Here is a 26,928-nt window from a genome sequence, read left to right as displayed (position 1 = left end):
TGTGATTTCTCCCTCAGCTCTGGTCTCTCTTCCCGGGCTTCTTTTGGCGCCAGAAGACTGGGATATACCATCTCTCTGTGGAAGGAGGGGGAACTCTATGCATTAGCTCCCCTCCCTTCAATAGCTCCAAAACAGTTTTAAAAATAGAAAAAAATAAAAAATGGTGCGTGGCAGATAGTGGAGACCTCTAATAAAGAGGTCTCCGCAGCGACATACCCGGCACCCTCCTCCTATGCATGAGAGGGGAACCGTGGTATAGCCCCCTTCCTCCTCTCTCCGTAGCGCTGCTGGCCCGAAAATCCAAGATGGCCGCCGCTACTTGCTAATCCGATAACCGGCACTCTTTGCCTGTAATGGCAGCGCCGGTTATCGGGGAGGCTGGAGGAGTGCAGCGGTCCATGAGACCGCTTGTCACTCCTCAGTTTAGGCACCCTTCTGAAAGTTTCCCTGTCAGTGAGAGCCTATGGCTCCCATCTGACAGGAGAATGCCTGCGCTGCTGGCTGTGAGTGTGTTCTCTATCATAGAACACACTCCAGCACTGCCACCAATAGTAGTGAATAAAAAAATAAAATTTTTTAAATTTTTACATTTATACTAGCTATAAAAAACACTGCCCAACTCCAGGGCACCTGAAAAAAACTGACAGGAAGAGGAAGAGGCAGGGGGATTGTAGAGGGGAGGGGTCTGTCGGCAGCACTAAAAGTTAACTAGTTAGGTGCCAACTCCTCAAGCTCCCCTCCACAACCCCATGGTAAGCAGTGTCCCCCAGACTGGATGAAAGAGAAATAATATTTTTATATATTTTTTTCAATTATATTTCTGTCAAAGAATAATTTACAGCTAATATGAAGAGGAATAAGATCAAACAAAACAACATGTACAAAAATCATCACACTGTACCCTCCTTCATTCTTATGCTCCTCCATTGCTGTTTCCTATCACCATTTCCCCTCCCCTTTTTTTACTTGTCATACCTGGCCTTCTGTCTTCTCTTGTGTCTTTTTACCAATCCGGCGGTGCCAGGGACCCAGCATCCTCCTCTCTCCTGCTGCTCCTCACTGAATATGTTGGACGAGATGACGTCACGCCAGACATTCAGTGAGAAGCGAGAAAAGGAGGAGGATGTCGGGTCCCGGGCGTCACCGGATTGGCAAGTTTTTTTTTTTAGTCTTCATGGCCGCGGCACCCCTGGGAGCCGTGGCGCACACTTTGGGAACCGCTGCCCGAGATATTAAAACCTAAATTGTATTAGTAATTCATTAAAAGTTTTCCAATGCCTAATATTATAAAAAATAAATAAATAATAATAAAAAAAAAAGCGCATTTTTAAAATTGTGTGTTTAATAAAAAAAAAAATTTAATCACGTTCTTGATTGGCTGATATCTCCAATAGGAGGCCTTCCAATCAAGTTCAGAAAAATACTTCAGTGGGATCGCTTTCTCTGTACAGCGCTGCGGACTTAGTGGCGCTGTATATAGCTTTTGATTGCTTTGAAGGTATATATATATATATAATCTGCTAGGAGACACTCAGGGATATATTTACTAATCTGAAGGTTTAAAAAAGTAGAGATGTTGCCTATAGCAAACAATCAGATTCTAGCTGTCATGTTGTAGAATGTACTAAATAAATGATAACTAGAATCTGATTGGTTGCTATAGGCAACATTTCCACTTTTTCAAAACCACAGTTTAGTAAACATACCCCTCAGTCTCTTTCAAATATCTCTCTCTGTAGTGACCAAGCCCACACTCTTAATGACACACTGTTGTGTAATTATTATTTTTGTTTTCATTTCTGATGGATAAAGAAAAAATTAGATTTAACAAGATGCTGTTGACATCTTTTTCCACCAGCCTTTGGGAAGTTTCCAAGAAGGGTCCTTTTATAAAACTGTACATACAAAATGAAAACTCCAAAACAAATTTATATCAAAGCAACAGTTTTTTTGTTTTTTTTCTTAGTTGGAGTTTGGATACTTTACAAAATATATATATTAACCAGAATCTCTCATTAATTTATGAAGGTCAATGTATGTATCTAATTTATTCTGAGTGGAAATTGGGGAGTACTTTAGACCTTTACGTAATGGTTTTAATTGATCCTGTAATCCGGTACTGCTATGTGATTTATTCATATCACCACTAAACATTGCCAATGTGTGAGTGTCATGGAAATGAAATGCAAGAAAAAATAAGACAATTGCAAAGTACAGACATAATCCATAAACTTTGTTAAATTATGTTTATATTTGAAGCAGCAGACTCACATGTTTAGAGAGAGTTCAAACTTTTCTACATAATTCAAAATCTATGTAATTTTTCTTGTACATTTTAGTAAATTAAAATAGTCTACTTTTTTTGCACAGTTACATATGCACAATTTATTTTATAAATACTACCCAAAGTGTTTTAATTTGTACTTAATTCAGCCACAATGTTCTAATGGCACAACAATTTAACACAACGTCCTTCCGTCCTCCTATATTCTTTAAGCTTACTTTACTGTATGAAAGAGTTTAATGTTGATTCAAGATACTTGTCACAATAATTATGAATAACACAGGTTGGTCCATATGATATTTATTGTATTTCTTTGTGCCTATTTTATTATGATCAGTTTCCTTCTCAAGATTTGTAGGCACTTACTATATGGACTACATGTATTTACAATATATGGCATCTCATTACTTTAAAACAATTTTTTTTTTCATGTAAAATAACAAATATGTTGTACAGAAGGAAGTAATAGTTCCCAGAGAAAGTGATGAAATAAAAAAACTCCCAAAATATTGTAATCCCTATGCAGTTTACACTTGACAGATCTGCCAATACACCTTATTGAAAACAAATAATAAATGTGACCAACTTTACAAACACTGCAGTAAAAACAAGTAAAAGAACATTGAATAAAATACACACCTGCAGCTGATCCTACTCATTATCTACACGTAACCAGTTCGGCTTTGCAAAATGACAAAAAAACAAAAACAAAAAAAATATATAGCAAAAAGGATTTGTAATACCTATGAAACACATCAAATGTCATCTTAACATTGGACAACTCTATATGTTATAAGTTATAAAGATAGAGTCCAAAAGAAAATGCAAAATCCACAGTAACTTTGTACATGCTATGCTAGGTCTTGATGTGCTGCGTCATACTCAGCAATGTACAGTTTCAGTTCTTCAATACACCTCTCTCCGATCTCACTTAAATTCTGCCGTAATGCAAATTGGACCTGCTTTTCAAGGGAAGGGTCCTTGTCTATAAGCATCTTCACGACCATACCAAAAGTCTCACAATCCTGCCTGTAGACCTGTACAAAGAAGAACAAAAATAAAGTTACATATTGACAAAACAAGTGCACAAAATCTTTCAGCGTTAAGTAACCACTTTGATGGTTTAACAGATTCTGGGGGTCTCAAATATTCTATAACCCACATATAAAATGCGGCAGTAACACCTACATATACCTATTAACATTAGACGTGGTCAGCACTGGATTACGCACAGAGTTAAGTGTAGCTGCAAGCTTCCTTCCAAGTACGCTCGTATGATGTGGGTAATAAATTTATTTTGCATTTATTGGCTTTGAAATACCTGATAACGTACTTAAAAAAAAAAAAAAAAGGAAGAAATATTTGGAGCCTATATGCAAACAACCACATGCAAAACATTAACGCATCATTTCATCTCAACAGTTTTACAATGAAACAGATACTTTTACACAAAATGTATACAAATGCAGGATTCAACATAAATATAATGTAAAGTAGCATAACAGAACATTAGTTTTTCAAGACAAACCAGAAGTACCCATTTAACGTTTAATAAGGTCATCAAAAATAATTTAAAACTGTTGTCCCAAAGGTTTGGATCAAATTTCAAATTAAATTCTTAATTATGGATTAGGTTGCAAGAGGGCAAAACAAAATTTAACATGGTTTTCTTTTGATGTTAAGCAGAACGTATGTGTGTGCCTACATTTTCCAAAAGGCTACAATACATTTTGATATATATGAACAATGTTTAGCATCCTATTATGATTACACATTAAGAAATGTGATATAGATATAGGATTATATCATGATACCTAATTTCCAGAGTTCAAATTACCAGAAATAAATCATCATCATCTATTTATATAGCGCCACTAATTCCGCAGCGCTGTACAGAGAACTCATTCACATCAGTCCCTGCCCCATTGGAGCTTACAATCTAAATCCCCTAACATACACACACAGAGACCGAGTCGAGAGAGAGTAAGGGCAATTTAATAGCAGCCAATTAACCTACCAGTATGCTTTGGGAGGAAAGCAGAGCACCCGGAGGAAACCCACGCAAACACGGGGAGAACATACAAACTCCACACAGATAAGGCCATGGTTGGGAATCAAACTCATGACCCCAGTGCTGTGAGGCAGAAGTGCTAACCACTAGGCCACCGTGCTGCCTAAGAAATGTTAATTGCTTTTTTTGCAAGAGTATGATAAACACTCACATGATACAAAGTTCCAGCTTCCTAATTCACAGTACAAGATGACATTTACACTTAGATTTCTAGTGATTTACAATTACAGTAAGGACAGTCTGATGCTGCATAGTACTTTCTCATCAATTCCCCCATTGCACCAGACCAGTCTTACAAGTAAATTCACAGTCAGTGTAAATGACATAATAATGGCTTTTCATCCAGTTGCTGTATATGCTATTGTTAAGTCTATGATTTACAATAAAAATAGTTAGCTCTTTATCCATCCTATGCAATTAATAGTGTTTGAACCAGGGTGTAAGCTGTATGCATAATCAAACATTATCCACATTGAACTTCATCTGCTATATTGCTGCCCAATCCAATCTCCCAATTTACCTAGGCCCCCTTGCATGGACTCCTGCATTATATAATTTTGTTTAATCTGCAAACATACACCTGTTTATGACAGAGTTAAAGCTTTTATGGGGTCTTTATAGCCCTTTATAAAAATATTCATCATTGCTTTTTAGATATAATAATTGTCCTGCTTAGAGTTTTAGATAGCTGCACTCCTCTGTGTACTGTATGTGACACTTACATGGTATGTATTGAAACTTTGTAATGTACACAGAGGTGATTGTGTTTAATATAACAACCAGTCAACAAAGCCCTGTGGGGTACTGAGAATCACAAGTTTGTTTTTAAACAATGACACCAAATGTCCATGAGGTGATAGTTTTGTATGTAGCCTTAGTAATGGAGTAGATAAAAAGCCAATGTATTCAAACAGTAGTAGCAGTTTAGTAGAACTATTCATAGGGACAATGAAACATTGAGGTTACTAATACTACAGTAATAAAACAGCTAAGTATAAAAATATACACTGACAATATACGAGTAGAAAACTGAAATACCCATGTACATTAAGCACAGTAAAAAGTCTCAATGAATATTCTGGAACAAAATAAAAGAACTGGCAGATGAGAACTATGTAGGCTCTATCCCAACAGGCATCTATAAAATACAGCTTTAGGCAAAGGAAATGAACTACTGAGAAAGTCTCACTTTTTATTAGCCCAAAGACATTTTACTCTTATCAGCCCCATCTCTAACCACTCCAAAAAGCTGCTGTAGGCAAGTTGTCTGGAGCAGGTGAAACCACCTGATAATTAACATTTCAACACTCCATTACATTTTTGTGGCCCTGAAGCTAGATTTAGAGCACTTGTTACCCTCATTAATTACAAAAGACCAAGTGACACGTATGTGCGTAAAGGAAATGGTCTCTAGCACACTTAATTTTATCTTCTTGATAATGACCTGCAATAGAAAGGCACCAGATTGCTTTTACACATATTTTGGGGGCAGCTGAGGTCCATGTCATAAAGGCATAATTGTTCTGCCATATTTCTCCACAATTAGTTGCTATATTTACAAAGGAATATGAGTCATGCTATTTTCATGCTTGTCTGAGTCAGGGTACACTAATTTTTCATTTCAGGAAAATCTGCTCTTTAGCAGCAAATAACAGATTGCGGCCTTCGCCCACAAACTCCTTTCATATTTTAAACCTCTTAAATAGAAACTTTTTTTTCTCAAAAGAAGCCCACAAAGATCAACATCAACGCCAAAGGAATGTTTAATAATTATTAACAGATGGCTCTAAGGCAAGTACACTGAACATAAACAAAATGGTTTAAACTGTGTAAACGCATCCTCCTTTTCCCTGTAGGATCATGGATCTATTCTCTTTAACCACAGTAACAACATAGGACACGTGCAGTAAAGAAATTAACTGTTGCAAACATAATTGTGCATTGTTTTTACCCACTTCCAATCTCCATCCTGCAGATCCAGTGCTTGGACCAATGCTGTTTGGTTCCTTATTGCAAGTTAAAAAGTGTACCTGTGAGCTATACACACTGGAAGCGGTCATTATATGCATGAGACTGCAGTGTATCAATTCATTATGGTCTAGTGACCAGAGGCACTTGTAAGGGAACATTTTATTTTATTTATCTTTACTTATCAAAAAGATTATGCTGTAATAAGGAGTATGCTGTAATAAGGAGTGTGCTTTTGAAAAAAATAAATAAAAATTCCTCTCTCCGTGAGAGGCATGGGATGAAAGAGGAGGGAGACTGGATCTAGCAAAGTGGTGGAGCTCTTTCCTCCCCGTCAACCCTCCCAGCATTCAATAAGTAGTGGATGCATTACAATATGCGCCGTCCCCCAGTCCCATGAATGAAATGGTGGAAAGAAGATTTTTGTTTTAGAGCACACCTTACCAAAATGTTTAAATGAATAGGGGAGAAAAAAAAATATATAAACACGCCCACAAGAAAAAATTATTTTAATATTTGTTCAGATCACAAAATGTCTACCTCCACTGTGCACTGATGACAGGTGAATTTTTATGTGAATAGAAATAAAAATTTTCTAGGCATGAAGGAAGCTCATCCTCCCTGAGGAGGAGGGATGTCAAGAGACCAGTAATTATTTTCTTCACGTTAGCACTTGAGGGTTTGTGCTCATTTTAATCCTCATCATTTATTTATATAGCGCCAACATATTCCATAGCGCTTTACAATTGGGGACAAACACAGTAAACTAATAAACAAACTGGGTAAAACAGACAAAGAGGTGAGGAGGCCCTGCCTATGGGATTTTAATGAAAACAATGCTAAAGAAAAAAAAAAAGTAAATACAAAAAATAAAAAGAAAGCTTTCAGTTAACCTATTACATGTTTTAAATATGAGATCTTAAAACATTTAGGAAAAAAAATGACTGCATAAAAGAGGTTACCACATAATGAAAGCACGTTCCCATATTGGAATGCTGTAATCCTAAAGACCATGCATATCCATGGCCACCTAATCATAATACCCTCTAACCGATGCTCATGTATCAATTTGTTAATACATAAACACTTACAGAATCATACTTACTGAGTGTGATCATCCTTACAAATAAGTATGGCAGTGATTACTACATCCATATGCACTGCAATTTAGAGACTGCCCCAGCAACGATAGTCTGTCAAGTGATGGCTTTACATGTGGGCTCTGTTAAAACAGTCACACTGCAATTATCCAGATTCTAAAATTAACATAGCAATATGATATAGGAGAAGGAAGCAAGCTTTTAATAAAATACGTAATTTCTTTTATATCAACCAGCAAAATGTCTAAAGCAGCAAAAAACTGTAAATAGTTAGGGAAGATTGTTGTATAAAGGAATAATGCCAGGCCTGTATTTTTGGTGTGTTCGTACTAATGGTTTAGCTGCAACCGTTTATCCGCTTCTCCATTTCTCCATAACATGGTAAGGAAAAAGGTAGCACAAACCCTAGGATTAGAGAAAATAGATAGGTCAGTGGATGAAGTAACTCTACCTTCATCCATTACATCTGCTGAGAAGATACTTGGGAGATTTAGGCCACACACAAACTAGCATCCAAGGCTCCATGGAGTGGATAAGAATGCGCTTATTTGTTCTATGGCTGGATTAAGTGTGTTCAGGAACGCACCATTATACCTAGATGTAACTTAATAGCACGGACAGCCTATTGAGGCATACTTTGTTTTAAAGGAAAATTAGATTATATTTTCCATTATGCTTTAAAACATATTTATGGTTTGCGCCGTTATAATCTTATGTATAACCCTGTCCTCCTCCATAAAATGTGATTTTGTTTTAAAATGACAAAAGGAAGAAAACCACAAAAAAACCCAAAATCTGGGACATAGATGCCTTACACACTTTTACCAAGTACTTCAAATTGCAATGTATATTCTTTGTAGGTGTGCAGAACTGAGCAATATAATATAAGAACGCACAGAGTATAATGGGCAGAAAGAAAATATACAAGAGTGTGTAATGTTGAGGCTCTACATGCTTATATATGGATACAGACTCCTAGCAGGAATATTTACTTATTTGCACAACTACAGACATACTGGTCTAGTTTTATCAGCACAGATTTTCTCAGGCACTTTATCTGGAGACTCTGGATGACCCACAGCATTTCAATTCTCTGAGAGAGTTTAACAGCAGCAGGAAATGGCCCAATACTACCACAGCCTCAGTACTCCACAGTGGACTGTTTTCCACACCCGTTTGCAAACTCCTGAGCATTCAAAAGCCATTTTTCACTTTCTCATATTGTACATATCAGTGGCTTTTGCTCACCATCTTTGTGATTATGAGCCAGACGTCACGTTTTGAACAAAGAAGATACAATACTTTGTTACTAACTCCTATTATTCTCAAACAAATATGATTGATCTTGAAACAAAATGTATATCCTTCAAGTGAGGAAGACCGCATTACGTGGCAATAATATAGGCTTTGGGTGTTTTTTGTTTTTTTTTTAGATTAAAATACGTTCATAGTGCTTGAACAGTAAACTTACTAAGAGACAGGGGTTCACAGTTGTATAAAGGAAGAACCAGGTTGAAATAACCAATATAAAAAGTCTAAAATGACTTTGTTCAATAAAGAAATAATCTTCTCCAAAAGAGGAAGCAGACAAGCAATGTTTTGGCATGGTCAGTGCAGGGAACATTGTTTAGGCCACGTGTGAAACACTATAGACCTAGCTTTATTAAAACAATGAGGCTGCTTGTACCGTTCATCATATGCTGACAAACAGAAAAAAACTGCTGTGTACTGAGGAGGCCAAACTAGGCTGAAACAGATCTATTTGGAAGTGGATGTTCTCTCTCATCACAAGTCTCTGTCCTGCTCTAATTACCCAGTAGCTGAGGCAGTGGCTCAATTGTCATGTAAAGAACATTTTACCCAGAAGTCCCTTTTCTCTTTGGAGAGCATTATTTGCATATTTTTGCCCATTGTATAAACTGTGAAGTTCTCCATAGCTCTGATAAGGTAGACAAGTGAATATTAAAAAGGATGTCAAGGATGTAACTTGTTGATGTGCTAGAGATGCAAGTCTCTAACATTCTACAGGTCAACATTATGGTCTGAACACATTTAAGCATACTGCATGTTATTTACTAAAAAGTGCAAATTTGCTAAATCCATAACAAGACATTTGGTTGCTTCATTAACTGTCACTATATCTAGTCTAGCGATCAACCTGATACACTTCAGAGGCTACATGGGCAGCCCTCTAACCTTCAAAAGGGCCACACATTACCCTTAATTTCAGTAATAAGAAAAAAACAATACAATACATTTAATCAAAGAAAGGAAAACTTATCTGTAATAACATATCAGCAAGCATTTTAAACACATTTTACAAGCTATAATAAACAATTCTGACAATACAACAGGAAGGAGCTGAGGGTCGCTGGTGAATGCTTGAAGGGCTGCCTGTTCCTCATCACTGCTTTAATCAAAGTGAACTGCTCATTGGCTACTGTGGTTAAGGCATATTTGGGCTTTTTTTGTTTGTAAATAACCTCCATTGTTGGCAGTCACATATTTTACAGAATATGACACACCTTCAGTCTACGTAACAGGGAGTGAGATTCGATGAACGGAAAGATGGATCAATATAAAGTTAGAGAGCCCATCTCGGTACTTAGCCTTTATGTGGCTAAACGGTGTTCAGGAAAGTTGACAGGTTTCCAACCCAGGATCAGCAAGGAACAATATTATGCAAAGATTCAATCTCCTGAGCTGTACTAGAGAAAATTCAATTTAAATGGAAATATTCATATTTTAGTGGAAAGAAAAAACAAAAATGAGTGTCAGTTTCTCTTCTCGCTCAGTGTAAAGGATTATTCTTTGAAAGAGAAGCCTTTTCATCATACATTTTAGGATTTTTTTTTGTGTTTTGGCAGGTTACTTGTGATTTCTATTTATCCTTGTTTTTTTTTTTTCATATCAGGAGTCAAAAATGGGAAAAAAAGCTCAAGAAGGAAAAAATGAACCCATACCAGACATGCAGCCATGTGTTTGACATCTCTCCTTCAAATCATGTCTGATCAAATGGTGAAAAGTGTAACTAGTTCTCATCCTTTATTTATAGAACACCCACAATGTGCATTCAGTCTCTCCAGTGCTGCACCAATTAAGCTTATGTCTAATTCCCTACCACAGACATGCATACCATTAACCTACAAAGTATGTGTTTGTACTCTGAGAGGAAACCCATGTAAACAAGGTGACAAAATACAAAACTTTGTGCAGATAGCACCAGGGCCCAAGTGTTACAATGATTAGCATTACTGCCTCCTATGTCACCGTACCAACTAGCCACACAAGCACAGATCAAATAATCTAGATTGATCTTTATGTTCGATATGCCAGCTGTAATTCAGGCTCTGTACACACTACAGAATTTTCCGACCAATGTGTTTTCTAGAATGATTGTACCGACGGATGCAAAAAAAAAATAAAGTCACTATCAGCATGCAGATTCATGAGCACACACTATACATGTTTTAAAAGATTTACCCTCAGATCTGTGCTCTAACTGTTATAACAGTCGTGTGAAAAGATAGCGACTCTGTAAACTCTATGGAGACCCAGATCATCAGTGCATACAGACAGCAGGATTGGAGGGATGTCATTCCATAGCTGAACGAGATTCATAGTTCTGCTGAGCAATCAAATCAAACGATCTCCACTTTGGAATGACAATCCTCTTTCGTCACTGGAGCGGACACACTAACGCAATAATCGGGCCGAACGGTCATTTATTGATCCAATACTGAGCCAGAAACACTGTAGGGTGTACCCAGCCTTAGTGTGGGCACTAAAAGAGCAGTAACAATTTAACACAATTTATATGCTTGTAAAGATATCCAAATTTCTGTGGGCTCAATGTGTGTTTTTAAAAGGACCTATTTTAAACTACAAATCGCTAATACTGCAGAAACTTGCAAAATCCATAGGAAAATAACTGCCTTAGTCTTGTTTGCCAGTTTGACATTTTGCCCCCAAAGTGATCACAAATGATCAGTCTGGCCCAAAATTCCTGAGAATTAGTTGGCAATGTGTGTCCAGTTTGGTAGCTAATACAGTGGAAAACCAGTCACTATTGGCACAGGAAAATTATCAGATGTGTACATATGTGGCCTGTTTAGAGTTCCAGAAATCAAGGAATTCTCCACTATAAAGTGGAACACAGAATAAAGTATTTACGTTTTTGTTAATATTGGTGATCTTCATAGCTAGGCTTCTGCTGCATTAACTTTTCTGGGTGGCTCTACATACCAAACAGAAATTTGCTGTTTTGAGCGTGTATCGACTTCTGGGAGAACACCACCTATACCAATATAATAATGTGGATGTTCCTAAGCAGATGATCAACTTAATGCTGGTCTTACATCCTCCCATTACAAAGCACTGAATTCATCTTCAGGTATAAAACACAATCACTTATCAGATTAGTGATCTGTCGATTACTAAAACAACTGTTGTAACTGTGGACGTAGCATTCACGTAGAAACAACTGTCAGTACAATCTCCGTTGAAACTTGACTATACAAACAGGGCCTGATTTATTGATTAGGGTTCTCCCATATTCAACATGATTTTCTCAAAGTTAATTACCAGTTCTTAAGCTAAAATAGGTCATAATATGGTCCACTCATAATGTACATACATGGAGAAATAAAGTTTTAGATCTGTAGGTCTCACAAAAATAAAATGAAAAAACATTTTGGGAAAAATAATATTTATTATGGCAAAGAATAAATATAAGGAAATCCTGAGCTTTCAGATAGAATTTCTGTGCAACATGTAAAACTTCTCCTGTGGAATCAGTCATGCATTACCTTCTCATCAATAAAATGCCTTAGCAACATTGCCCCAGGTAGGAGACCAAAGGAAGCACAGTCACATGGTGAGAAGTGTGAGAGTCTAAACAGAGCAAAGATAAATTACATCAGCAATAAAAAAACTGCCCCATAAAGTACATTTGCATGGAAAGAAAAGAAAAGAAACAGCCCAGGTTTTATTAACCATGCCCTGGAGGACTAAATGTTCCCACCATTTACAAGCAACTGAGAGTAGCAGGACCTTAGTATAAAGTAAACCCTATGATGGGCAAGCCACATACTTTACAACTGCCAATTGGGGTCTGAAGTTCATTTGTTTAAAACAGAAGTAGACTACCTTCCAATACCTAGCTCACAATGGTTTTTTTTTTTTTTAAATAAAAGTCAAAGAAATCACTTGGTAAACAGGTCCATAACCATTTATGAATTTATGGTTCCCGGGCTCATCGTCAAGCCCTCTATAGGAATGTCTCCTCATTTCTTCAGTGTATAAAGTTTCAAAACTTCTCTAGTGTCAAAGTTGCCCAGTAGGAGAAAGGGTGAACAATGATGCTCCATTATAAAATATAATAATTCTAGAAATTTGTGTTTGTTGCAAAATGTAATTGTGTAAACAAAGAAATCCTATTTGCCCCAAACAGAATGCTGGTCGCACACTGGGACAACCCTGCTAACAGGGACTCAGCTGAGCAGATAATAATTTCAAATGGTGTGGATATGGACATATATCAATGTCTCTCTCTAATACACACACACACACACACACACAGTTATACATGGCAGCGGTAAAACTGCAAATTATTCGCATTGACTTACTCATTCTACAAGTGTGGTCTCTGAGTTCACTGCAGTGTTTCTTTGATATCCTATTTTCCCATTTATGTTTGGCGTTTTGGTTCAAGCACCCATAACCCAAGCCCAATAACTGTAGAGGTGATGTCGAGTCTGGTACATTTTACTTTTTGAATGCAATGATGCTTTATGAAAACCAAGCTAGGGACATGGATTCTTCAGTCTCAAACATAATATCAAAGTGTTCTGCATCGTGTTCAAAGAAAAACTGCTTGAAAACATCAGGTTCCAATTTACATATGAAACATCACAAATTCTATTCAGTAGCCAAATCATTGCATATACTCTTGAGCATTGAAAGTCATGGCAGACTTCAAATTAGCAGCTCAATGCTAGCAGAATAGTGAGGGCAATTAAACTTGTAAAATCACATGTTCCTATTGTAAAATGTAAAGAAAAGACAATACACCCCGCAGACAGAGTTTTGACTGCAATATACTAATGAGCAAACTTATTACCATGGACTACCAATGCAATGTCTCTATCACTGAAAACGCCCCCAAAACAAAACAAAAACTAAGATCTAAGAATGTTCTGATCATATTACCTGGCAATTGAAACACACTGCAATGAAGCATTAAGTGCAAGCCTAATTAAACAATTCACATGAAATTCTGGAAAAATCGTGTCACAAAGTTGCAGATGCTAGTTAAAAACACATGAAGCAGTGGATAGGAGTTGAGCCATTCAAGTGGTACAGTTGGGTGACCTTTTGGCAACCCATTTTCTTTTTCATTGGGATCACATTAAAGATTCAGAAATGCTGCTTCTCCAGATCTATAACTGGCAGTAGTTATAGTAGTCTAATTAAACTACTGAAATTTAAGACTTAAAATAAAATGATTAGAAAACCACTAAGGAGCCATCATGGGGGTAAATGTATCAAGAGTTTTCTGGCGAGTTTGAAAAGTGGAGATGTTGCATATAGCAACAAATCAGATTCTAGCAGTCATTTTGCAGAATGTACTAAATAAATGATAGCTAGAATAGAATTGGTTTTTCAAACCTGCCGGAAAACTCTCAGCTTGATACATTTACTCCCTGGGCTTCATAAAAATAGAGGAATTGCAACAAAATATGAAAACTGATGTGTAACTCTCAAATATTTAAAAACCATGAAGCAGATTTTCTTTTATATCAAGTCATCTCAATGTAGATCTACTAAAGAGGGAACAAAAAGTTAGTAGATATCTATACTGAAGTTTTTTTTTTTGGCATAAAACTTTGCTCACTGGCTCCAGAAAAACAAAATGAACGTGTGCATAATACTAGCACATGGTAGATGATAATCTCCTGCGCAACCTTCCAAGTTTAGTACATCTGCAGCCAAAGACAGCAAAATAGTCATACATTAAGCAATATCACAAGCAGCTTGTCTCCTTTTTATTGTCTGTAGAGCCAGGAAACTGCATGACTCATGAACAACAGAGAACATAAAAGATGACAAAATCAGAACATTAACCAAAAGGATAGGAGCAAAAGAAGGACATAAATTATTTTACTTTTAAGAATATGAACAGCAAATGGGCTTTACAATGACAAAAAAAAATAATCAATTTCAGCACTCATACTGTGAATGTACCTTTTTTAATATTGTTGGAAAACAATATTAAGAGGCTACTTGCAAAAGCTAACCACAAAACAAAACTGTTCAGACAACTTCATTGTTTTGACTAAACTGTTTGTGTGAGGCATGTAAAATGACTGGCTTAAAAAAAAAATCTGATCCGACAGATTTACAATTTAGGATAAAGCAATATACTGTGTGTGCCACAGGCTTGCAAATACCAAAAGGGTGTCTTGCAATATATTGATTCACTTCAACCATGGAAAAAACAAAACAAAACGGTTGTTCCATCTTGGTCTACAAGGACTTAGTGTAACCACCGATCAATGTGACCAAACAGAGTGCCGTGTGTTTGGCCTGTTTAAGACTCTCCAGTAAAGTGTAAATATTTAAAATATGAACATAAAACTAACAGGATACACATTCATTGTCCTGGTACAGAAATGGAATTTAGCCTCACCCAGCACGAGCAAGGAGGACTCACCAAAAGAGCTTTCTGCTTGGGCTCCTTCAATCTGGCCATTTACTATCCAGTCAACTATAGCACAAGGCAAGTCCGGTAGGAGCCCTGTGACAGTAAAGCAGCATGCCTCTGTCACGAGCTACATAGAAGTAAAATGTATGAGGCAGCATTAATGTGTAGCAGGGAAGGGAGCAACAAATGGTCATGTAGTTTGATAAACCGCCATGGGGTAAAAAAAAACAAAACAAAAAACTTTAATGACGTGGGAGATGATTTATTATCTCCCTTAACAGACAACGGGGAAACAGAGTAACCTCTCCCATCAGAAAGGTTGGCCTCTGCCTCCTACAAAGTAGTTTACCCACATGGCAAATTGAAAAGCATCTGTTTCAAGAAGCTATTTTTGGACTAAGTGACCTGAAGGCCCAGAGTAAAGGAAGGCGTGAAAAAGTGGATCTTGGACAGTATATATGTAAACAAACATTGGCCAGACCCTTCATCAAACTTAAAACAAAATGAGTATCTACACTCCACTTTCTTCCCTTATTTTTCTTTACATATATAGCATTAAAAATTGTGCAGAGCTGTACTATGAGATTGAACATGTTGAAAATATGTTAAAGTAACAAACAATGAAATAATAGACACGAAGGCCCTTGTATTGCATGTTGGCTATTGCTGGATGCCAGTCAAAGAGCTCAGGTTGGGAACATAGGGTGCCTAATGCTGCTGTCCATTAGCTAGCAAGGAAAAGTGAAGAACTGTGATAAGAAGGGGAACTGATATTTAAGCAAATTCATGGAGAAAGCAAGAGAATGAAAGATGGCAGCAAATATAAAGAGAGGGAGGGAGGGAGGAAAATGGTGCTGCACAGATTTGAGAGTGGAAGAGAGGTGTAAACTACTTTAAATAAGGATAAGAGAAGGCACTGGAAAATCGATAAGAGCATTAATAGAGCGTGCTGGTAAATTCAGATGAAAGATAAGTATGTACAGTCATCTACTTACTGCACAAACAAGTCCAAGTTGCATTGGTACGTGGCTAAATTGAACAATTATCCTATTGGAATTGGTCTGTGTGTGGCCAGAATGGACATTGATCCAGTATCTGTACTGGCCTGTGTGTGTGTACAGTGTTCTCCCCAGAAAAATTTGCCAGCCGTGAGGCATTAAGGAGTATCCTGTTGGGGGCAGTTTTAATACTTTGCGATAATATTGAAAGATTTTGGAGGTTATTGCCCACACCTGCCAGGACTGGTCAGTCTGTGGGTCAGAGGTCTCATACACACTGCTGGCTGTAGTGCTCACATAGTGCTTGTTCTAATAGGAGACACAATGGTTTATTCTATTATAATAAGACTCTGTTGTGCTCCATGTGCTGGGTGGCAGGTAAAAACAGCCAGGTAGAGCACTCTGGAAATAGGTGCTATGGAGAACACTGGTGGGTGTAGGCTGCCTTAATGCAAGGAATTAGTCGATCAGATGTTCTATACGGTAACAAGACGCTATCTGCTCAGTACTACCCCTTATAACTTCTTCCTAGTTTTAAGATTTTGACAGAGAGAAAACTTTTACAATAAAGTAATTTGATTAGCAAACATCCTTCAACTATTTTCCTTGATTATTTTGTAATTGTTTGACAGAAACAAATATGTAACTAATTTTGCTAACACCGTATACCTACCTTTCAACTTATTGTTCTCAAATCCCTCGCTGTATTTGTCTACCATGCATTCGGAGATTACGCATTAATGTTAAACTGCAGCTTTTACTATTTAATGTTTAGCAAAACTTGTGCATCTTAACTCCTAAAATAACCAATTAAGACATGCCGAAAACTTCACACACTCATTCATTAAATAAATTGAAATAAAGAAATTAAATAAAATGTTATCAAGTGTATCTCGTAAAATGTTCAGATGGGAAGGAAACTATTTTTATTTTTGTAGTGGTAAAATATTCTAACATCCCATTTTGTATTTGGATACAAAACCAACATTAAGAGAGAGTCCCAGGGCCTTCTGTTTTTAGTATAGGGCAAATCATGTCTGCTGTTTTTATACCTGGATGCCAGGCAGCTTGTTCCCTATGCAAAGTAGTTGTCAAATGTAGAAATAAACATTTGTCTAGAAGCTTGATGTGTGAAGAGAGCTTAATCATTCTATAAATGTTTATGCGTCAAATAATTTTTCTGAGAGTTTCATTACACTTGTGGATCCAACTCCTGTTATGCCAGGATTTCGAATGGGCAAGCACTGTAATAGAACAAGGTTTAGCAAGCCATGGTTGGGAGCTGCAGACTGAATGCCAAAGAAGATATTTTTTTTCCTATACATCTCAATATCACCACTATGATTTTATCACTAGGGAGACCCTGAATCCAGGATTTAGTTTGCACTTGAAGTAGTATTTTTTTTTTTTAATTACGATCCGATACTCAAACAACCATCTGACCCCCAAAATATTGCTGTACGATTGAATAACATAGCCCCACTAAGTACTTTTTCCCACTGCAACCTCAGTGGACAAATATATGGCACCTAACCTCATACATCAAACTCCTATTTTCCTATAAAATATAAGCTTGTAAGCAGGGCCCTCTTACCTCTTTCCTTGTTAATACCCAGTCATGTTTTATTACTGTTTGTTCGCAATTGTAAAGAGCTGCTGGCACTACATAAATTCATGTTCATAAATAAATAAAAAATTTCAGTCCAAATTCTGGATTACTCCCAGCAGTTAAAGTTAGATACGATTTTATTATTCAGGCCATATGCGCTTAATTTGGATCGCAAATTATAGTTCAAATTAGCTTTAGTATAATGGACTAGAATAAACTCTTAGTACAAGGACGTATAAGCAAAATAGTTACTCTTAGTTAGATATACTCGAGTAGAGAAAGAGTAGAGTAAATGCAACCAGTCGATACTTAATTGAGACGCAGACGTTAAAAAGGTAATAATGGTAAAGTGAAATATACTTGCGCACATGAAAATCCTTTTATGCCTTAGCTATAAATAAATGGTAATAATAATAATGCCACTCATCCCACTACACTGCAGGGTTTAATGTCAAGAATCTTTTTTTTAAAAAGAAAAAACACCCAAAACCCCCCCCCCCCCCCCTAAAAAAAACACATCACTGTTTAGTAACATCCTACATGCAATGTGTGATATCGGCATACATTACTTCCTAGTAAGAGGACACAATTGTGCCCCAAGTACCTGTACATCAGTCCAGGGTGGTTTATAGGATCCACTAAGTTTTATAGTTACAGTAGAGTTTCAAAGATGGGTGGCCAGTATTTTGGTAGGAAAACTACACCTCTTCATCATCATCATGCTATCCCACTAAAGACAAACTGTGCAATTAAGAAATGGTATTTTGTACCTCCGAACTGAAGCACAATTCTAATTGCTGAAGCATAAAAATGCACATAAAACATTTTTTGCACAACACAGCAGGGTACGTATGCTGCATTAGTTTAGTTAAAAAAATTGATGACATGTCACAGATAATTTGGCTCACTAAATTTTGTTGGTTAGTTTGAACTTCTGCTCTTATACAGAAGTGCACAAAGAGCTGTAGAATTATCAGGCTGGTCTAAAAATGTGGAATTGGCAACAATCTCCTGTAAATCTTGTTTTAATTATGGTACTGAGACAGCCAGGGGAAGTTCGCTGTAACTGTAACTGAAGGATATTTGAAGCGTTCTCAATAAGGATGTCTGTGCATGAAGAGGGACTAAACTGTAAGTGTAGATGGATGGTTTGTAAGTTAAGAAAATTCATAACGGAGCCCTTTCTTAATTTTCACAAAATCAGGACAAATACACATGCACAAAATGATTTGATAAAAACGTTGCTGAAGGAAACGAACATGAAAAAAAAAAAAGAAATTGCAAAAGATAAACAAATACGTTGCATCTGATTCATGTAGTTATAAAGTGTAAATGCTGGTTAATGTATTACAGCTGAATCCATAACTCCTTTACAGGTCTCACATTACAAAAGAGGTTTGATTTGAATCCATTAGTTGTGTATAAATGGGTTCTTCAAAATATCTGTTTAAGATGAACTTAATTAAAAGAAGAAAAAAAAATTATATTATGCAAAAAAAAAATGACTTACTCTTTTTTTTTTTAAATATACCGAGCATATAGCCTATAGCCAAATCATTTCTAGAACACTTAAATAAAAAAATTAAATAAAAAGGGAGGTATTTATAACACAATTTTGCGCTGTTGGTACAAGCTATATTCTAAGCATTCGAACTATGCCTACCGTGCCATTTGAGTAATAGGATATAAGATGTTTGAATGTTCGAGAAATCTGTCACTCTAAAAATGTTCTACTTCGAAGCTAGTCACTACAATATATCTGTTAAGGATAGGTATGGTACTACAATAGATGTACATTGTGTAAATTTTACAATTCACAGATCTATCTGTCAGGTCTGATAACAAAGTATCAAGCAGTGAAACGTTATAGGTAGAGATGTGTTGGAGACAAGATTCACCACAGACAAGATGTGTCTCCTTCCGTACAAACAGGTCAATGGGAAGCTGACTACATGCAACTTTTACAAGGCTACGGTCAAATGATGGTGACTTTTAATGCACTGTAATTAGCACCTTTTTGTTTGCTTGTCAGGGACTGCTCATCTTCCCCTAGGAACATTGGTTACAATGAATAAATTTGCGAATTGGCAAATTTAAGAAACCTAACTTTGTACCCATCAATTCCATCACCTCTAGTTGGAAAGTAGACTGCAAAAAGGACACTGTGTAATGTGTCGGTTTAGTTGTGTGTGCAGAAGTATCCAGCCACTAAAAAAAAAAAAATAGAACTTGCTTTTGCACCCAAGAGGGGGCGGAAGTTCCAGCAGCAGTCTTCTAATGTGAGGGACCTGGCACAGTTCCTACAAGATGGCACGCTTTGCTTGGAACCTGCTGGGGAAGGGGTATAGTGTTATCTGTTATGTGTTGTTGTTTTAGGCAATCTCTAAATTTCTATGTTAATGCAGAGACTGTGTGCATCTCTGCATGTGTGTTTCACAGGGAGGGAGCAATTACTTCTCAGGCAGGAACTTATTTCTTGGCAGAACAGCTACCTAGCTAAATAATGGAGGCATTTCACCTGTACTAGTGTTTTACAATTGTACCTTTGACAGCATAGGTCTGTCTTTTGTTCAATCTACATTTTCTTCGTATTCCACAATGTCTAACTTGTTATATTCCAGGTATATGAACATGGATAAATATAAAAGTTATATCAGACAGGCACATTACACTACAGCTCCCTCATTTCCACAGCCCAAAACAAGGTTATACATAAACCTACATATCAAACCTACCTACCTCAAGCAATACACCATACCCCTACTACAATCAGTGAAAAACATTCAATGGTCATGTTTTAGCACTACCCAGATTTTAAGCTCCTTTCTCCCCAAGCGCTCTATGCCACATAATATTAATGGTACTCAGTACCCTCAGTAGCAATTTCTCAATTCAGACATGAAAATAATCCAAGATATAACAATCACATTTGTCTCGCAATATTTTCCACTGAAATCTAGTCGGCTAGGGTTAAGTGAGATTGAAGAACCCCACAGGATAGATGGTCAGTAGGAAGTTTATTTAATATTTTGAGTGGATAAAAGCGAAAGAGAGGACCAATAGTAAATGTTTTATTACGAAATAGATTGGCTAGATGTTGAATTAAGGAACCATGTAATACATAAAATTAAGTATATGACCTTGTGTAATATATAGCTTTTAGCCCAGGGTTGTCCAACCCGCGGCCCGCATGCAGCCCAGCACGCCTGTAAATGTGGCCCAGCAGCAGTTTTGGTTATGGCAAGGGGGCAGCGCTGTTAATGGAAAAAAGAAAAATCCTGCAAAGAAAATAAAATAAAATACTTACTACGTCAGCTGGTACTCCGGCTCCCTCCCTTGTCTCCTCCTCTGTTGCGGTGCTCGCAGTGAATGTCGGGCGTGATGTCATCACACCCAACATCCATTGCGGAGCGCAGCACAGAGGAGTCACCCACGTGAGAAGAACAATCAGCAGCACAGAATTGGAGAAAAGAAGAGAAGAGGACAGGAGAACAAGCCGATTAAAAGGTAAGTTAAGGGGAATTTTTTTTATTATTTCAAGAGACGCTGACCAGTGAATAAAAGTCACCTGGTCCTGGAGCATCATGGACCTTATCTCCCTGCTACATACTTCTACTTGTATTACTAATGGGGCATTATATATTATTCTCTTTGGCCCATTATAAGTTTTTATCCCGTAACTAACATAGTAGTGCAATTAGCAAAACAGGTCACAATTTGGGGTCACAGTGGTGTATATGTCAGGTACCGCAGGCCTGGTCAGGGCACCCTGATATACAATGCCTGGCTTAAATGCACTTTATTGATATTGCTTCGAAACAATACAAAAAGTGATTATAGTATAATAACTATAGAGGATTTTTTGAACAGGGCGATTGAAAGGTAAGTATAGGGAGATTTGAAAAAAAGATTTTATATATATATATATATATATATATATATAACTTTTTTTCTCATATATATATATGTTAACTATGTTTTCTATGGTTTTTTGGATGATCAGCTATCGTTATTGTTAGTGTATCTTATGTGCGGCCCAAACCAACTCGTCGTCTTCCAATGTGGCCCAGGGAAGCTAAAAGGACACCCCTGCTTTAGCCTATGTTATGTCTGCAAATGTATGCTAGCTGTAGTTGACGTCACAGTTTTTGTCTATAAAAAGGGTGAATTTCATCACCATATTGACAGCTACGAGCCAATACATTTGCCTTTATTGAGCCAAGTTGCTCTTTTTGTGGGCATTCATTTGTCTGTATATTTCTTGGGAGATCCTTGTCTCTCTACTGTGACCGATATTCATACAGATCCAGTGAGGCAACAGGAAAGGAGAGAGAGGCCGGGACAAAAGCCTGTCAGCCCTCACCACTTATTTATACCTTTGTGCCCATACACCACACACGAGGTACCAAACTAGTGCACAAGACACTATTCATTTTACTGCCTCCACAACATACAACATCCACAAATATGAAAACACTAAAAAGTATTATAAAAAAAATTCAAGAAAACAATGATAATTCCAAACTTTTACCTAGTAAATTCACAATAACCTGTTGTAAACATTTGTCGAAGGTTAAAATGGTAAAAGTATGTTTTCTTTCATTATAATAAACCATTCAAAATGTAATAACATTGGTAATTTAGTAATACACATTTGAGATAAAAATCCGTTTTTACAAAAATGATTTTAAAAACAAACTTGGACTCCTATGGAAATCTGTTTATTTGGCTTGACTCATGAATTATAAGATTTGTTGCTAATTTGGCCACACAATTGGTAAGTAAAACAATTGTACACCAATGTGATGGACTGTACACAGACGCCTATGTAATTAAAGCCTTTTAGGATTTCAGGGATATTAGGTCCAGATAACTGATCAAGTATAAAACAAAATTAGTTTCCCTTTTCTCAAAGAGTCTGGGAAATAATGTGCACAAAGTAAATGAGCACACGTACACCATCATAACAATAACACTACAGCAAATCCAGCTCATGTCCCTAATAAATGGAATTAGCAAAGTATTTCCCTTTCACATGTTTACTAAAAGATAGTCATCAAAATACCATTAGTATGCTTTATAGATTCTGAAGTACATTTTAGTTTCAAGCTAAAACAAGGATCATTCTGTTGAATGGCTATAATTTAGTCTGCAATGACAAAGATATGCTTTAAGTTTGATGGTGAAATCAGTGGAGCAAAAAATTTACAGTGTGGACCTCAACCAAAATAAACAGTTAACCAGTCATTGGGCCAAGGGATTGAAAGCTTACCTTCCACATATTTACTTAATGCCTGGGTTTATACAGACATTTATATCACACATTTCAACAGAAAAAAGAACCAGAGATTTAGAAACACTGACTCAAAACATAGATCGCAAACTGTAAACAAAATACTGTATATTGGGGGCATTACTAGAAATGTATTTTGAGCAATAAAATAATCTTTATTTGAGTCAACATTTCCTGAGTTTTAAATGCTAAAGAGTTTTCCCTGTATTTGAGCAGCATGGGAAGCATGGAAGTCACTTCACTTAGAGAATGTCTAGTCAACACATTAAGGTTACAATGAAATAAAATAAGACCGTTTCTTTCCTTAGCCATAGTAGCTCACAGATCATGCAAGTCAAATTGAAATTCTTATCCTCTAATAGTAAAAGCCATTAACTGCATCTACTGTGCTGAGACTATGGTGTTGTAGTTGGATGCTGGATGCAATTGTGTGTGCAGAAATATGGATAGGGTGTAAAAATGACCCTCCGATTGTATCATATACCCGTTTACCAGGCACCCAAAATGTCACACTGCACTGCAACTCTGATCCAAGGGTACGCTTGCAGAGCAGATGCCATCTCAACCACACTTTTCAAATGACAAGAAATCATTAGGCATAGCAGAAAGATATCAATACCTGGAATATATTTCTAAAACCAAACCAATAATATTATATATCACAAATTTACATTATGCAACCTATAAATTGGATAATGCATCACCTATTGTAGATTACATATGTTTCAATGTACTATGCAGTGTGAATATAAAACGCATGAGGGGTAAAAAAAAATTGTGACCTTAGAATGCAATCATACACTGTAATTAATAATTAGACTATAAACATTTCTACGTTTATCACTTCAGTAAAGGCAACTTTTGTACCATAAGGAATAACATATCTGCAGAAAATCATACCCATATTTGAGAACACCCCAAATTCCATGTTCTGTATAAAAGTGGTAAAATGCATTGTTCTGCAATCAGGACAATATTTTCTACATGGCTGTGTCAGGGGTGAGTAACAGTTCTGGATGACATGGGGGCTTACCACTCCTGAAGCAGTGAAGGCTTTAAAGAAAGGGGGAGAAAGGGGAATTTGCAGTCCCTGTCCTAAATTCTCATGGACAGAAATACAAGTCTTGTTAATGCACTGCTGAGGAAGGATGGAAAGCAAGCAGAAGAAATATTTTACAATGTTTATTTTAAATCTAAATTTAAAACAAACACATTTGCTGGCTTTCAATCTGTAACTTGACTCACAAGGTCTCCATGGAAAATGTTAGTTAGGGAACATTTAATCCAAAAGAATAAGGTATTAAATAAAAAATGTGACAACTTTCATATTATAATAAAATTCGCTATGAACCTAAAAACTGTATAGTTAATTTACTCTTTCAGACATTACCTAAAACTAAACAACTGCCCAAGAAACCCTCCACAATATTATTGATTAGCAAATCAACAGCACCACAGAAATTGTAATGTCAAAATGATTGTCAGAGTTTTGCACTTTAAATAAAACAAAAAAGCTACTAGTGGTTTTACACTAGGTCCTGTACTAATTTATGGCAAGTTAGTAAGCTAGAAAGCAGCTCACGGTGATGTAGCACACTGTCTTCTTACAGTACTAACACAATATTTGCTAAAGTAAAGTGATAGCACAGACCAAAGTACTATCATTTTTCCAAGTTGTGAAACCATTTAGTGAATAACAGGTTCCCCTGCCTACCTCTGTATAAGTGATTTGCCGGCTAAAGCTTGGAATCAAAAAAAGAATGAGACCATAGAGGCAAAACGCATAAAAAAAATAATTCAATTGGCCACAAAGTGCCCCCCACACATCACTTCGATTGCCAACTAAAATGGTACAGAAATCTACATTCATTTACGATCATCATCATCATTTATTTATATAGCGCCAACATATTCTGTAGCGCTTTACAATTGGGGACAGACATAATAAACTAATAAACAAACTGGGTAAAACAGACAAAGAGGTGAGAAGACCCTGCTCGCAAGCTTACAATCTATTGGACAATGTGAGTTGACCCATGAGGTTAAGTCTACATTTTGCATTTTGGCCCAGCCAGACTGCAAAGTTAAAAGAGACTTATAGGCTAAATGATCCTGTCACACAACAATGTTGGTCACACCTCTACAGGACGCAAGAGAGAATGAGCGGAGATTTTAGTAAAAACTCCATCGTGATGTGTCTCTGTGGTCTGTTCAGGAGATACAGCGTTTCCCCTTCAGAATGATGCTGCACTTTACTAGCAGGGAGAGAGTTAGGTTATATGCCCATGTGACACCAGCCTTATGGTTTCATTTATTGATCACCAAATAGTCAATACAATTCCATTACTTGTAGAAAACTCTGCAATGCTCACTGCAAGCTGAACAGGTGGAGATACTGGGGGAAGAAAAAAGTTTCAAATGGCTCCTTCAGCTCCAAAGATCTGACCAACCACTTGCTACATACCTGCTGGCACACAGAGCAAAGCCAATGCAAAGATTTACCACCACTAACCACCAGTGCATATGTACAACAAGGCGGTCATTTGTTAACAAACAATTACTTTTTGCTTGGCACAAATATTTTACTCATCACTTACCTCTTCAATTTCTTTTGTCTTTGCTGCAACTGCTTTTGAGCGATTGCTAAGCGGAGTGGAGTCAAAAAGTTCAGCGTTCACAGCTACATTGGCTTCACCGTCTGCTGCCTGATCCCCAAACAATGCAGATGACGAACCAGCCTTTTGAAAGAAATTCAGATAGCTAGGTGAGAAAACATAACTACTGTATCACATATTGTGCCAAAAGGATTTCAAATGCATTTCACATATTATTCTTCCTATAGCCAAAGTTTTTTGAAGTTGAGAGGTCTGGGAGAAGAAGAGTTAAATTAAATTATTCTAAATATGTACTGAACAGATTAATCCCAGTTTGGATTTCTGCTAAAATTCTGCTTTTAACTCTTATTTCCAGTTCTCTCAGCTCAAAAAGGAAAACTGGCTAGAAGCCAATGCTTATATTTTCAATGGTAGTCAGTTGAGCAATGACAGCAAAAGGCGTAAAATAGAGAATTGCAGTATGTTGTACATGTTGCCTAATCGGTCATTTCTGCCTAACTAACAGATTCTGCAATGTATGGTAATATGCATGATCTACTAATGATTGGATCAAACTAAATTACATATCCACATGTAATACGGCAACACCTCCAATCGCAACAGCACTGGAATGAATAGCAAGTTTATTTACTTGCTAGTCTAGAAAGGACCATGCAAATTGTTTTATTTAAAACATCTATTATAAAATGTATATGTTACGATTTCAAAAATTGTGATTAAGATTGAAATGATCTGAAATAAGTAGGGAAGAATTTCTTCTCTATACAAACACGTATATAAGTTGCTAAGCATATTTACCACTGCTGGGAGTTACTCAGAGACAGAAATGGCTGAAAACAGGAGGCACTAACTTGCATTCAACAATGTAATAAGTAAAACATTTTTAAAAAACATCAAAAATGGGAAACTAAATACATTTCTGACTGGTACAACAGTATTTTTCAGCTTATGTAAATTTGTATTTTAGAATTAGTGGAGAGTAACTAATTTGTTGCTCATTACTGAATCGTTCTATATTCAGACATACATGGTATGCAAGCGACTACTGCTCTATATGGTGCCAAGGTGGATGGCATTACAACACCATTATGAATTTAACTCCATGACCCTTGCATTTATTAACTTTTACTGTGGTGTAGTTGCCATGGTAATTACATGACAGTTCACAAAAGTAAATAATAGCAGCAATAGAACAAAACAATGTATTTTTTTTTTTTTTTTTACAGGTAACCAGAGTAATTTATAGTAAAAAAATAAAAACCATATATTTTTTCATAGTATTGTA

General features: G+C 36.6%; 1 protein-coding gene across 3 annotated transcripts in view; it reads right to left on the bottom strand.

The window, feature by feature from the left end:
* Positions 1-2,568: 2,568 nt before the first annotated feature.
* Positions 2,569-26,928, bottom strand: part of PPHLN1 (periphilin 1) — a 66,967-nt gene continuing 42,607 nt past the window's right edge. For all 3 annotated transcript variants that reach the window (XM_075209066.1, XM_075209067.1, XM_075209065.1), the window contains 2 exons: positions 25,626-25,766; positions 2,569-3,321 (listed from right to left, as the gene is read on the bottom strand). In XM_075209066.1, the coding sequence (XP_075065167.1) occupies positions 3,136-3,321; positions 25,626-25,766 (327 nt within the window). In that variant the 3' untranslated portion in view covers positions 2,569-3,135. The remainder of the gene's footprint in view (positions 3,322-25,625; positions 25,767-26,928) is intronic.

The sequence above is a fragment of the Mixophyes fleayi genome, chromosome 4 (genome assembly GCF_038048845.1).
Source record: "Mixophyes fleayi isolate aMixFle1 chromosome 4, aMixFle1.hap1, whole genome shotgun sequence".
NCBI classification, from domain to species: Eukaryota; Metazoa; Chordata; class Amphibia; order Anura; family Limnodynastidae; genus Mixophyes; species Mixophyes fleayi.
Note: the sequence above shows the minus strand (reverse complement) of the source record. Positions and strands in the feature narration are given on the sequence as shown.